This window comes from Schistocerca cancellata, chromosome 5 (genome assembly GCF_023864275.1).
Source record: "Schistocerca cancellata isolate TAMUIC-IGC-003103 chromosome 5, iqSchCanc2.1, whole genome shotgun sequence".
Taxonomy (NCBI): Eukaryota; Metazoa; Arthropoda; class Insecta; order Orthoptera; family Acrididae; genus Schistocerca; species Schistocerca cancellata.
Genome location: NC_064630.1, coordinates 46,751,660 through 46,766,357, shown reverse-complemented (window position 1 = coordinate 46,766,357; position 14,698 = coordinate 46,751,660). Strand labels below are relative to the sequence as shown.

Genomic DNA, 14,698 nt, shown 5'->3' with positions numbered 1-14,698 from the left:
TCCGATAGGCGCCATCGGATATGGATGTGGAGGGGCACGTGGTCAGCACACCGCTCTCGTGGCCGTTGTCGGTTTTCATGACTGGAGCAGCTAATTCTCAGTCAACTAGCTCCTCAGCTGCTGAGTGCACACCAATTGCCAACAATGCTCGGCAGCCGAGATGGTAACCCATCTAATTGCTGTTTATAACAGTGTCTACCAGTGTACTTTCCACTGATTCCTTTAAAACACAGTCCAAACTGCAAAACGCAGGGCATCCATTTGTATCTTGTCATCTAACATATGCGTCACCTTATAAGACACTCTACTTCCGTAAGGTAATTGGCAGATATACATTAAGTTTCCTTGAATTACCTCAATATGCCCACTTTTTTAGGCTGGAAAGAGCTGTAAATTCGAAAATTCTCGCCAAGCAAAGACACAAAATGTGTGAAACCGATATTTAATTATTTATATTTCAAGTTGTTTGACACAGAAGTGACATTCTATTGCAAATCATTTTGTTCAGATCACTGTATGATTAACTGTTATTTAGTTAGTCGCTTGTTAAAATGAAAAAGTTTAAACTGATCACAATTTTATTTCATTTTGCAGCCACATTGCAGGTTCAGCCCTGTAACTGTTTTGCATCAATTCATTATCATCCCCTTTTGCAGTTAGTTACACTGCAATACGTATATGTCAGGAACATTATATACTTCATTTTACCATAGAGACATAATCATATTGAAACACGCCACATCTCCTCATAGCTATTTAATGACTACTATTTTATCAATCTGATCTTAATTAGAATAAAAAACCTGCACAACGTTGTGTCACTGATCAATTATTCTGGCAGCGTACGTACGTCAGTTAGCACCAAGAGAAGGAACCAGCCAAAAACTACCTTCTGCAATGTAATATCCAATATCCTATCTACAACAGTAAATAGTGGCGTAACGGGGGTCAGTGACTTACAAGTCCTACCTTCTAATACCACACACCTGACGTTCACCCGCAAATTCTCCACATGTTAAACCACCCTTTCCTGTGGTGCGTATGTTCTTAACGTGTGGTCCCATATGCGTACCTAATAAACCCTGACGTGAATACAACAATGCTCTGAAACTGCCCAGTATCACCATCGAACAAAGCAAAAATCATTGTGGTAAATTACAATTTATTACTGGGGTTCTCTGTTCTCTAGTTGACTTGATGAGTTGGTGTACAGACGTTACTAAATTTATGTGCCGTGCGGAGTGGCCACACGATTTCAGACGCCATGTCACGGATTGCGCGGCCTCTCCCGCCGGAGGTTCGAGTCCTCCCTCTTAGTTTAAGATAGTTTAAGTTAGTTTAGAGTAGTGTGTAAATCTAGGGACCGATGATATCAGCAGTTTGTCCCTTAGAAATTCACACACACACACACGCACACACACACACACACACACACACACACACAAATTTATGCACAGTTGACAGTTACACTCATCACAATTCAGGAAGCATGCGATACTGAAACTAATAGCGATTTAAAACACAAATCAGGCCTGCAAATTAGCTGTTCGCAGATAACAATCAATTTTCTGCTCTCCCACGCGGGACTTAGACAAGAGATCACCCAGTTTGTTTGTAATCTGCTGGCAATAAGTCACACGATTTCTCCAAGCCATAAAATACACTAGCCCCACAGCTCTGAGCAGATGGTCATCAGTGATAATCTACAGGAACAGCGAACCAGTACATAAATAAACTTCTAGCATCGTCCGACATAGCGACGTTTGGTTCGGTGGTGTGACGCGCCGTAAGCTTTATTCAATTAACCACCTTTTTCAGTTTAAGTCTATAGACATTGTCACCAGCAAAAATGTACAGGGTGCCCATAAAGTCGCTTTACAGCTTTAAAATATTATTACAACGGCAGTTGTTGAAATATTTTAACAACGTTTCTTGTATTGTAATCATTGTTTATAAAAGTATTTTGACAGTGTTTAGTAGACCTCTATATGGGCGGTTTTAGTTGCAGGAAGCACACCAAGACGGTACTCAATTTCTTGCCATGTTCGCTGTATCATAGTGTCATCAATAGTGGCAATGGCATAACGAATCCTTTGCTTCAAGTCAGCAATGTACCGTATCTGTGTTTGATACACGAATATTTTACATGCCCCCATAAAAAAGTCCAAGGAAGGGATACCTGGCAAACGCAATGGCCAAGGAATTGGCCCATTCCTCCCAATCCATCTGCCTGTAAATGTTTTATTGAGGAACAGACGCAGTCCCCAATGTGGTCGTGCACCATCTTGCTGGAAAGTGACAGCTGGTTGTAAGTTAATCAGCTGTGGTGCTACATATTCGGTCAGATGGTCGAGATAAACATCTGCAGAAATTCTTGACTCGTTGAAGAAAAATGGACCAGTTATTCGGTTGCACATGATTCCACACCACATTCACTTTTTTACTATCCCTATGAAGCTCCCTAGTCACATAGGGGTGTTCAGATCCACAACTTCTCACATTATGTGTCTGTTTAATGTCCCAGGAACATAAAAAGTTGTCTCGTGACTGAAAAAAACTAGCTTGAAAAAAAAAAGTTCAAATGTGTGTGAAACCTTATGGGGCTTAACTGCTAAGGTCATCAGTCCCTAAGCTTATACACTACTTAACCTAAATTATCCTAAGGACGAACATACACACCCATTCCAGAGGGAGGAATCGAACCTCCACCGGGACCAGCCGCAAGTCCATGACTGCAGCGCCTAAGACCGCTCAGCTAATACCGCGCTGCGAAAAACTCGCTTGAGGAATGCTTCATCCTCGGAAAAGCGCTCGAACATGTTGAGTGCAAATTCTGTCCGTTTTGGCTTGTCATTTGGCTGAAGCGTCTGTAACAGTTGCGCTTTGTAAGCGTACAACCATACGTTCTTGTGGAGGATCTTGTTGTTGCTGTGGTCTTCAGTCCTGAGACTGGTTTGATGCAGCTCTCCATGCTACTCTATCCTGTGCAAGCTTCTTCATCTCCCAGTGCCTACTGCAACCTACATCCTTCCTGTTTAGTATATTCATCTCTTAGTCTCCCTATAAGATTTTTACCCTCCACATCGCCCTCCAATACTAAGTTGGTGATCCCTTGATGCCTCAGAATATGTCCTACCTACCGATCCCTTCTTCTAGTAAAGTTGTTCCACAACTTTCTCTTCTCCCCAGTTCTATTCAATACCTCCTTATTAGTTATGTGATCTACCCAAATAATCTTCAGCACTCTTCTATAGCACCACATTTCGAAAGCATCTATTCTCTTCTTGTCTAAATTATATATCGTCCACGTTTCACTTCCATACATGGCTACACTCCATACAAATACTTTCAGAAACGACTTCCTGACACTTAAATCTATATTTTATGTTAACAAATTTCTCTTCTTCAGAAACGCTTTCCTTGGCATTACCAGTCTACATTTTATATCCTCTCTACTTAGACCATCATCAGTTATTTTCCTCCCCAGATTGCAGAACTCCTTTACTACTTAAAGCGTCTCATTTCCTAATCTAATTACCACAGCATCACCTGATTTAATTCGAATACATTCCATTATCCTCGTTTTACTTTCGTTGATGTCCATCTTATATCCTCCTTTCAAGACAATGTCCATTCCGTTCAGCTGCTCTTCCAGGTCCTTTGGTGTCTCTGACAGAATTACAATGTCATCGGCGAACCTCAAAGTTTTTATTTCTTCTCCATGGATACTGATTCCTACTCCGAATTTTTCTTTTGTTTCCCTTACTGCTTGCTCAATATACAGATTGAATAACATGAAAGCCAGTTTTCTTTCCCCTGATAAAAGCGTCCTCCTGAGTAGTCCTCGCCGGGAGATCCGAATGGGGTACTATTTTACCTCCGGAATGTTTTACCCAAGAGGACGCCGTCATCATTTAACCATACAGTAAAGCTGCATGCCCTCGGGAAAAATTACGGCTGTAATTTTCCCTTGCTTTCAGCCGTTCGCATTACCAGCACTGCAAGGCTGTTTTGGTTAGTGTTAAAAGGCGAGATCAGTCAATCATCCAGACTGTTGCCCCTGCAACTACTGAAAAGGCTGCTGCCCCTCTTCAGGGACCACACGATTGTCTGGCCGCTCAACAGATACTCCTCGTTTGTGGTTGCACCTTCGGCACGGCACGCAGGCCTTCCCACAGACGGGAAGGCCCATGTTTCACGGGGTGGTGGGGAGGGGGGAGGATCTTATGCATAGTTAAATGTGGTAGTTGCAGCTGTGTGGCAGCAATGTGGATGGACATCGTAGGTGCACGAGTGAAGACGTTGAAAACGCGATCGATGTTTTCCTGGGATGTTCTTGGCCGCCTGCTCCTCCCTTTATCCAACACTGTCCCTGTCTCCACAAATTTCTTGTTCCATGCACAGATTGAAGGGCGCGATGGTGGATTTCTCCCATACTTCGTCCTGAGGTTTCATTGAGTCTGAACATCCGATTTTGTCTCAATAAACCAGTATGCACGTTGTGCTTTCCCTTGAGAAGTTGCCAATTTATAGAGGTTCAGTTCCTGCCATCAACAGAGTATCTGAAACACAAAATTTTAGTATGTATAAAAACTTTAGTAAGCAGTGATTACAATAAAAGAAATTTTGTCAAAATACGAGTATGTCAACAACTGCCGTTGTAGTAAAACTGCCTTGATGGACGTCCTGTATTTTGAAACACTATTTACAAGCAATGCCTACGTGTCAGATTTAATAAAAGCAAGAAGAACTGATATAAAGCTTAAGCTGTAACTGATGTGGACAGTCAGTCCCCTATGCGTTCTCTTCTAAACAATGCTCTGTCACTCCTGCCTGTAATTCTTGAGCTTCTGTGATGCCAGAGAAACCACTATACCATTTAATTTCCTATAACAGTTTTAGGGTCCTAATTGGTTTTTCCAATCGAAGCTCTTTCGGAACACCCTCTGAATTCTTTACCACTTCGTTCTCATAAAATGTGTTTCTAGATGGGCTTCACCGTTCGTTCACTCCTTGGACTCGACCATCTGCTTTTGGCCAAGGAGCGTCTGCCCTCTAAAACAGCATCTAAGTTTTAGAGTTTGCCTTTCATATTCTTACCCCGGTGTTCCGAAAAATTTTCGTTAACGCATTCTGTATCCAGTAAAGATCATGTAGTGTTCTTTGGCTTTCGGCCACAAATGTTCAAATATGTGTGAATCCCTAAGGGGCCAAACTGCTGAGGTTGTCGGTCCCTAGACTTACACACTACTTTAAACTAACTTAAACTAGCGTATGCTAAAAACAATACACACGCCCTTAAGTGAGGGAGGACTCGAAACTCCGGCGGGAGATGCCGGTTCTCCCACACTTCCGGCATGAGAATGATCGGATTATGCTTCCATGCGATGGCAAGAATTCTGATACCAATAACTGATTAAAATTGAAATATGTTGTGATTTACGGCTCCGATTACCAAGTGGTTTTCACCAAACACTCTTAAATAAGACGGCATTCATACACGTTCTGTTAAAACCTCCTTCTCCTTGCACTCCATTCTTATGCTTACTGCAACAAAGACATCGGCAATAGCCGATATCGGTAACTGTACAGCTCATTGTCACATCTCAATGTTACAGCGGAACACAACGCTCACTGATTGGTCAAGCAATGAATCTGATGTTCTTGACATATACACTCACCGAAGAAATGTCGCAAAAACAAAAATACTTATACATCTGAAAGATGGTGTTTATTCACATTTCACACCAGTCGCTTAAGAATGGCTGTAGGGTAGCAAATCAGATTTGTTTTAAATATATGCTGTAACGGTTGTGAGCGTTAGTTGCATTTCAGACTGTCCATGGTGAGTTGATGTTGGTAAAGAATATCTTTAAGGCAAGAAAGACGTCATTATCAACGCCTTACTGAGTTTGGACGAGGTCGTGTAATAAGGCTACGAGACGTAGGGTGTACTTTTTGTGATATTGCAGAAACACTAGACAGGAATATGGGGACTGTGTATGATGCTGGCAGCCTTGGTCACGAGAATATATGGTTACAAGGAGACCGCGCTTTGGGCGGCCATGTGGTACGACCATGAGGGACGACCATCGTCTTCGACGTGGTGCACTGGCACATCGTACTGTATCTGCAACAGCAGTTTCAGCAGCAGTTGTCACCACAGTGATGCAATAAATTGTTATAAATCGATTACTTCAAGGACAGCTCAGGGCCAGACAACCTACAAGGAGCATTCCACTGACCGAAACCATCGCCATTTACGAACTCAGTGGTATGAAGCGAGAGATCATTGGTGTGTAGGATGCAGCTCTGTTTTACTTTATAATAAGAACTGGTTCTGCCTCGGTGCCAGTGATAGCCATGTGTTGGTTAGAAGGACCCCCAGCTGAGGGTCTGCAACCAGCCTGTCTGTAGCTACGTCTGGAGTTATGGTCTGAAGTGAGATTTTTGTGTGACAGTACACTCACGTTTATCTTATGCGTCCTGACTGCAAATTTGTACCTTAGTCTGGTGATTCAATCTGTCGTGCTACCATTCACGAACAGTACCCCAGGAGAGATTCCCTGTAGCAAACCACTCGCCCGCATACAGCTATTGTAACGCAATACGCTCTGCAGAGCGTCGACATGTTGTCTCGTGCTGCTCGATCTCCAGATCTGTCCCCACTCGAGCATGCACACTTGCATGCTTGCATTCAACATTCTGAAGGAGACACCGCTTATTAATGTACCAGCATTTTGCATTTGCAATGACTTACCTTTAACTTTGCATTAACCTGTGATCTTGTAATGTTAATAACTTAAATACGTTACCTAGACGAATGTCTTACAGAAATTTCATTACTCTACATTAATTACTTTTTAGTGTTGCGACTTTTTTCTGTCAGTCTAGGATTAAATTAAATTTAAAGTATTTTAGAAAATAAAGTAACAAATGATTTCAGAATGGCTACAGAGCTGAAACTTTTGCGGGTTCAGAATGAAATGAGTCAAATGGCGGAAATATAATCATCCAAATTACACGTTATTTGTAGGAATTTATAACATAATCTTATGTACTACACAGGGTCTCTCTCCTAAGGACAGTCACGCACATTTTCTCTGGTGTTTGAGCAGATATTTGTAGTTTACTTTTACATTGTGTAGCTGGAGGCACCTCAAACAAATACTGATCATCGTGTCTTTCATGTGACACCAGGTGTCGATGCAAAGGGGTAGTTATTTTCAGTTACAAAGAAAATGAGTTTTTAAGCGGAATTTACGTATTCATTCGTTATAACAATCACAGATTAGTCTACTCCGGTAAAAAATTCGTTTTACTGGTATCTATTAACAGGCACAGCGACACACGTAGAATAACCAGAATTCCAGCAGCTGCTGCAGTTGTGTGGCCTACGCTATCTACTACCATCAAGCATCCAGCGTCACTAAGTCGCTGCTGGATTGCCATTTACTCTTGGTGTTTCATTGTCTCTGTTAATACATACCAATAAAACGAATACCGGGCTAGACTAGTTTGGGAGCGCTCAATGGAATGTGCACGTAAATTTCCAATTTAAAAATAATTATATTTGTAATGGGGAAACCACAAAGGTTTGTGTTGTCACTGGTATTTGTGTGAAAGATGTGACAAGAAGCAATTATTTGGGCTGACCCCAGCAATGCAATGCAAACACTACATTGTGAATGTCTGCCGAAACACCAGAGAAAATGCGCCTGACGGCCCTTAGGAGAGAAACTTGATATATATATAAAGCAGTGTGTATTTATGTACGTATGTATGTCCAACATCTCCTCCCATATCCGTAGACCGTTTTCAATCAAAATCGGCACAAAACCAGCAGGCCTCATGAGTATCAGCACTGTCGGTTTTATAATCTCCTAGCTATAATAGGAGCAGAGATATGGCAATAAACGACTTTTATCTGCCTCAGATATATAGGCTGCCCTGCACAACAGCTATGTTGGGTGGGAACAGTACTTTCCTGTCAAATCAATCTGCTTGGCAGGGCAGCCTACATGCCAGGGCAGCCACCATGTCAGGGCCAAGAAGTCATTGGAAGTGCTCTATGGAGAGTCCTCAGCAGCATCTGCTGCTCTTTCTTTCCTTACAATATACTGTCGATTCGTGCAGTCGTTAATGCAAAACATGTCACGAAAGGCAATCCCTTTGTTAGCGCACAGCGCCTGGACTCAGCAGTATTTCCAGCTCACTTGTAGGTTGCCATGTATTACAAGTATGCTGTGTTCGAGTGACATAGGCCTACTTTATCAACCTGCTTTGCATAGTGTTCTGTGCATAAGAGTCAAATAAATATTTTAAAGCCTCTCATGTATAGCCTACCTTGCATGCCAGATGTTGAAGTAGTATCAGCATCAGTTATTGAACTGTATTGCACGGGTCTCTAAGTGTTGATGAGAGTGACTGGGGACAGGTTGACATGGTGGAGGAGGGAAGTGACAGAGTGAGTGATGAAATGCAAAGAGACAGAGGAGCAGGGGTTATGTGTGAGACACATGGGTGATGTAGAGGGTTAGTGGGTGAGTGGAAACAGAAGAGGGGAAGCAGAGATTGTAAGAGATAGGGGGTGGGGTGGAATACATGGACAAAGGGATGGAGAGGAAGATTTAGTCGAAGGGATGGGATAGAGGAGATGGACAGAGAGAAGGGGCGAAGGAGGTGAAGAGACAGAGAGAGTGTGGAGGAGGCGACAGACAGGTAGTGCGAGGATGAAGTGGACAGACAGTGGGAGGAAGAGCTGGACACAGACAGGGAGAAGAGAAGGTTTGTTCATTGCAAATGTCGAACCCATATTGCAGTGAAGCTGCGGCAAAAAAGGGTAATTAGTACAGTAAAATGAAAAAGAACTAGTATTAGTCCAACCCACCAGTCAAAGTATTTTATGATGCTCTGTGTATTCTTATTTTGTTCCTATTACACAACCTTTGAAGTTCACATTGCTTTGTCAGGAAGACTTAGACTAAAGAACCTGTGGACCACTCGGGACCTAAACTAACTGGAAGGGTTATTAGTGACACTTGTTGCCCCAAATGTGTGATAAAGTGTTCCTATCTGACCATACAGATGTAGACTTTAGACACTTTTCTGCTGCTCTCACGCCGGCTGGCGCGCCCCGCAGATGGGCCACCTGGACGTGGTGGTGCCTCCCGACATCCTGAGCAACGGCTCGACGGACAGCGCGACGGCGCCGGAGGGCGGCACAGTGCGGCTGCGCTGCGTCGCCACGGGCGTGCCGCCGTCGCGGGTCACCTGGCGGCGGGAGGACGCCAAGGAGATCGTGCTGCGCCAGGAGGGCGGCCGCGACAAGCAGAGTGAGTCCCAGCCCCCACCTGTTCACTGCCTAACTTGTTACTTACAGAATGAGATTTTCACTCTGCAGCGGAGTGTGCGCTGATATGAAACTTCCTGGCAGATTAAAACTGTGTGCCCGACCGAGACTCGAACTCTGGACCTTTGCCTTTCGCGGGCAAGTGCTCTACCAACTGAGCTACCGAAGCACGACCCACGCCCGGTACTCACAGCTTTACTCCTGCCAGTACCTCGTCTCCTACCTTCCAAACTTTACAGAAACTCTCCTGCGAACCTTGCAGAACTAGCACTCCTGAAGGAAAGGATATTGTGGAGACATGGCTTAGCGCACACTCCGCTGCAGAGTGAAAATCTCATTCTGGAAACATCCCCCAGGCTGTGGCTAAGCCATGTCTCCGCAATATCCTTTCTTTCAGGAGTGCTGGTTCTGCAAGGTTCGCAGGAGAGCTTCTGTAAAGTTTGGAAGGTAGGAGACGAGGTACTGGCAGAAGTAAAGCTGTGAGTACCGGGCGTGAGTCGTGCTTCGGTAGCTCAGTTGGTAGAGCACTTGCCCGCGAAAGGAAAAGGTCCCGAGTTCGAGTCTCGGTCGGGCACACAGTTTTAATCTGCCAGGAAGTTTCTTGTTACTTACACTTTAAGAGCTGCAGATTGAAACTGATGAAATTGTAAAGAGGACATATAATTAAGGAGATGGCACCTGGGTAAGTTGAAAGAGTCAGAGGTTGTTGACACATACAGTGGGAGCATTAGGCAACGACAGACTGAAACAGGTGATAGGAACAGCAGATGGCGAATCGGTAGCTTTGCGAAACGAGATAGCATAGGCAGCAGAGATCAAACAGGTAAAAAGTCAAGGCCTAGTAGAAATTTGTTGATATCGCAAGAGATATTGAATTTAATCGAGGAAAGTAGAAAATGATGCATGTGTAACGGTATGCAAGTGTCTAAAAAGTGAGACCGACAGGAAGTGCAAATGATTCTGTTCTGTTTTGCTTCTTTGTTCGATGTATAAGAAACACGAATTTAACAAAACCAACAGTTCTTGTTTCTCAATAATATGTTTTAAGCCCTCAAAAGCGCTCAGCATCTGACTTATATACAAGTTAATATTCCGTTAAGAGGCTCCTCATTTCAACGACTACTTGCATGCTGCGAGGGAGGGAGCCTTTGAGGTGAGTAATGAATTTATTTTTGCCATCTTTTTGGTGGCAGCAAGGGCGACTTTCTAAAGGTCATCGCAGATTTCTGGCATGAAGCTATGAGTCCTCAACCATATCCAGCCACCAATACTGTAAGGTTCTCCAGTCCATAGGAACAATTCCAGCCCTAAACTACCACAAACACACGGCCACTGCGCCATGAGTCGTAGGTATAATTGGAGACTGAACGAACACCATGGGGCTTACGTACTCGTACTGGAACACCATATGCTTTTGAAAATACTGATTCGTCGTTGGAAAATATTACATACTGCAGTCAAGGTAGGTATTTTTCTCATCAAAAGCTGTTAGTAGAGTGAAAGATCATTACGGAGAATTCGCTTAACGGCCTTATATAAGCTTTCTAGTCCAGCTTCAGCCTCCCCGAAATCTGCGCCGAACTGGAACGACCGACCGGAGAAGCACCGTTTACCGTGTTTGAGACAGGATTTTGACGGGTTGAGTTTACAAGTTAATTGTTGTTGTTGTTTGATGCAGCTCTCCATGCTACTCTATCCTATGCAAGCTTCTCAATCTCTCAGTACCAACTGCAACCCACATCCTTCTGAATCTGTTTAGTGTATTCATCTATTCACGACTTTTTCCCTCCACGCTGCCCTCCAATACTAAATTGGTGATCCCTTGACCCCTCAGAAGCTGCCCTACCAACCGATCCCTTCTTCTAGTCAAGTTGTGCCACAAATTTCTCTTCTCTCCAATTCTATTCAACACCTCCTCTTATTTATGTGATCTACCTATCTAATCTTCAGCATTCTTCTGTAGCACCACATTTCGAAAGCTTCTATTCTCTTCTTGTCTAAAGTACACTCCTGGAAATTGAAATAAGAACACCGTGAATTCATTGTCCCAGGAAGGGGAAACTTTATTGACACATTCCTGGGGTCAGATACATCACATGATCACACTGACAGAACCACAGGCACATAGACACAGGCAACAGAGCATGCACAATGTCGGCACTAGTACAGTGTATATCCACCTTTCGCAGCAATGCAGGCTGCTATTCTCCCATGGAGACGATCGTAGAGATGCTCGATGTAGTCCTGTGGAACGGCTTGCCATGCCATTTCCACCTGGCGCCTCAGTTGGACCAGCGTTCGTGCTGGACGTGCAGACCGCGTGGGACGACGCTTCATCCAGTCCCAAACTTGCTCAATGGGGGACAGATCCGGAGATCTTGCTGGCCAGGGTAGTTGACTTACACCTTCTAGAGCACGTTGGGTGGCACGGGATACATGCGGACGTGCATTGTCCTGTTGGAACAGCAAGTTCCCTTGCCGGTCTAGGAATGGTAGAACGATGGGTTCGATGACGGTTTGGATGTACCGTGCACTATTCAGTGTCCCCTCGACGATCACCAGTGGTGTACGGCCAGTGTAGGAGATCGCTCCCCACACCATGATGCCGGGTGTTGGCCCTGTGTGCCTCGGTCGTATGCAGTCCTGATTGTGGCGCTCACCTGCACGGCGCCAAACACGCATACGACCTTCATTGGCACCAAGGCAGAAGCGACTCTCATCGCTGAAGACGACACGTCTCCATTCGTCCATCCATTCACGCCTGTCGCGACACCACTGGAGGCGGGCTGCACGATGTTGGGGCGTGAGCGGAAGACGGCCTAACGGTGTGCGGGACCGTAGCCCAGCTTCATGGAGACGGTTGCGAATGGTCCTCGCCGGTACCCCAGGAGCAACAGTGTCCCTAATTTGCTGGAAAGTGGCGGTGCGGTCCCCTACGGCACTGCGTAGGATCCTACGGTCTTGGCGTGCATCCGTGCGTCGCTGCGGTCTGGTCCCAGGTCGACGGGCACGTGCACCTTCCGCCGACCACTGGCGACAACATCGATGTACTGTGGAGACCTCACGCCCCACGTGTTGAGCAATTCGGCGGTACGTCCACCCGGTCTCCCGCATGCCCACTATACGCCCTCGCTCAAAGTCCGTCAACTGCACATACGGTTCACGTCCACGCTGTCGCGGCATGCTACCAGTGTTAAAGACTGCGATGGAGCTCCGTATGCCACGGCAAACTGGCTGACACTGACGGCGGCGGTGCACAAATGCTGCGCAGCTAGCGCCATTCGACGGCCAACACCGCGGTTCCTGGTGTGTCCACTGTGCCGTGCGTGTGATCATTGCTTGTACAGCCCTCTCGCAGTGTCCGGAGCAAGTATGGTGGGTCTGACACAGCGGTGTCAATGTGTTCTTTTTTCCATTTCCAGGAGTGTATTTATCGTCCATGTTTCACTTCCATACATGACTACACACAAATACTTTCAGAAACGACTTCCTGACACTTAAATCTATACTCGATGTTAACAAAGTTAACAAGTTAATTATCTTAGGCTATTGTGAAACATAAACGTCCATTTCCCACAAGCTCACTGGATTTTCCAGTATCAGGATTTCGTTTAGTCTACCAATGCACAGAGTGTTCAGGAACGCCATACGGTGCCCCAGCCTCCAACGCCGTCGAACTCTCCTCCTCCACAAGCCTAAAGACGCAATCACGAATAGCCACTTGTCAATGATGCGTGGCTACTGACAAAGTGGCTGGACTCAAACTGTGGTGCTTTAGGTCTTTGACGTAGAATCATGTATCGTCGTTGGCCCTTAGAGAATTAATGGTGCTATGACAGATATAAAGGATCTTCTCTATCTCCTCTGTTAACTATACATAGCAAGCGTAGCAGACTGCTGAGGAATCGGTCGAACAAGTGTTTAGTTAGCCGTTGCTTTCTTTAGGGAAATACATTTCCTTCATATTCTCTCAAAAATCTCAGGCTGGGATGCGCTTTTCTTACTCTTTGTTTTCTATGGTCATTCCATTTTAGGTCGGGATGGTCAATCCTTGGTATTTTACGGTAGTTACTGTTTCCAGTGAATTGTCCCCAGTAATGTAATCGTACTGTATCGAATTCCTTCGCCTATTTTATTCGAAATACATTACATTCGCTTCAGGGTCAACTGCCGATTGCTGCAAATTTTTGCTGCAATCCTCTACAGTCACCTGCATTTGTTACCTTTCTATAAACAACCACATCATCTGCAAACGGCCTCATGGAGCTTTCTTTATTATCCCCTAGTCAATGGTACACAAACACGCATACACGAGTATATGGTTTGAAAGCTTACCCTACTACCATACCTATATTTACTTTGTTAATTCAGATCACCAGCCGTGCCTGTTGTATTTATGATTAGGATGGAATAACAACCAAATATGCCTCACTTGAGAGACAGTGTGATTTCGTGCACCTAGTACCATATTATAAGCGAACAGGTGGTGAAAAGTGACTTAGCGATGTGCATCCAGCAAGCGAACCTATTCCGCGTGACTCAGTTTCGACATGGACGAATACTGAAAGGGTATTACTCTGCAGCCCCTCTTACCCTTTCTTATTATGCAAGTGGAATATGGAAGAAAATCTTCGCAATGACCGGTGTAATTTTACATAATCGGTGCAACGCCTCTCTAAATTATAATGACAGACTTTTGTGTCCCTTTTGAATAACAATGGTAATAGGTTAACGTACCTTTACAGTAGAAATCAGAACACTCACAATCAACGCCATGTGGTCCCCTACCACACGTTGGATTGCTTTTAGTGAGATATTAATTTAAAACATCAGGGAATGCACACATTGTCAATAGACTGAGGTAATCATGTGTGATAAAAGATACGGGTCTTCCTCCTTCATATTCTTCAAAGATACACATGGAAGGCATGCCATTCTGTTATTTACTGCTCACCAGGTACAGAGTCGAGAGCGAGCGCTGTTTCGAGGGCAACCTACGTCGACGAAACTCTTACAAATTCCGAAAATTTACTGTTATGCCAACATAGGTATTGATTATGTCCGTCATCCTGAGCTCCATGCACTCCATCGTGACAATAGCTAATGGCATGAGAATCATGAACACGCACTCACTACTGAGGCCAGCACAGAACCATGTCCCAGCGAGCACCAGGAAACCAACCAAAAGACAATAAGCGTAAGCCTTTTCACACAAAAGATGGTTAATTTCACGGAAGTTGCAATAAGTGACCTTAGACAATAATCATCTACAAGAAAATACCCATTTAAATCTGACTGCTGCAATGATCAAGGTTCACCTTTCTATATTTTACTGCACACGACAAA

At 44.5% G+C, this 14,698-nt stretch overlaps 1 protein-coding gene across 1 annotated transcript in view; it reads left to right on the top strand.

Moving 5' to 3' along the window:
- The window catches only part of LOC126188359 (lachesin-like), a 724,055-nt gene that overhangs the window by 460,854 nt on the left and 248,503 nt on the right, over positions 1-14,698 (top strand). Inside the window, exon 4 of the mRNA XM_049929958.1 lies at positions 9,143-9,335. Within this exon, the coding sequence (XP_049785915.1) occupies positions 9,143-9,335 (193 nt within the window). The remainder of the gene's footprint in view (positions 1-9,142; positions 9,336-14,698) is intronic.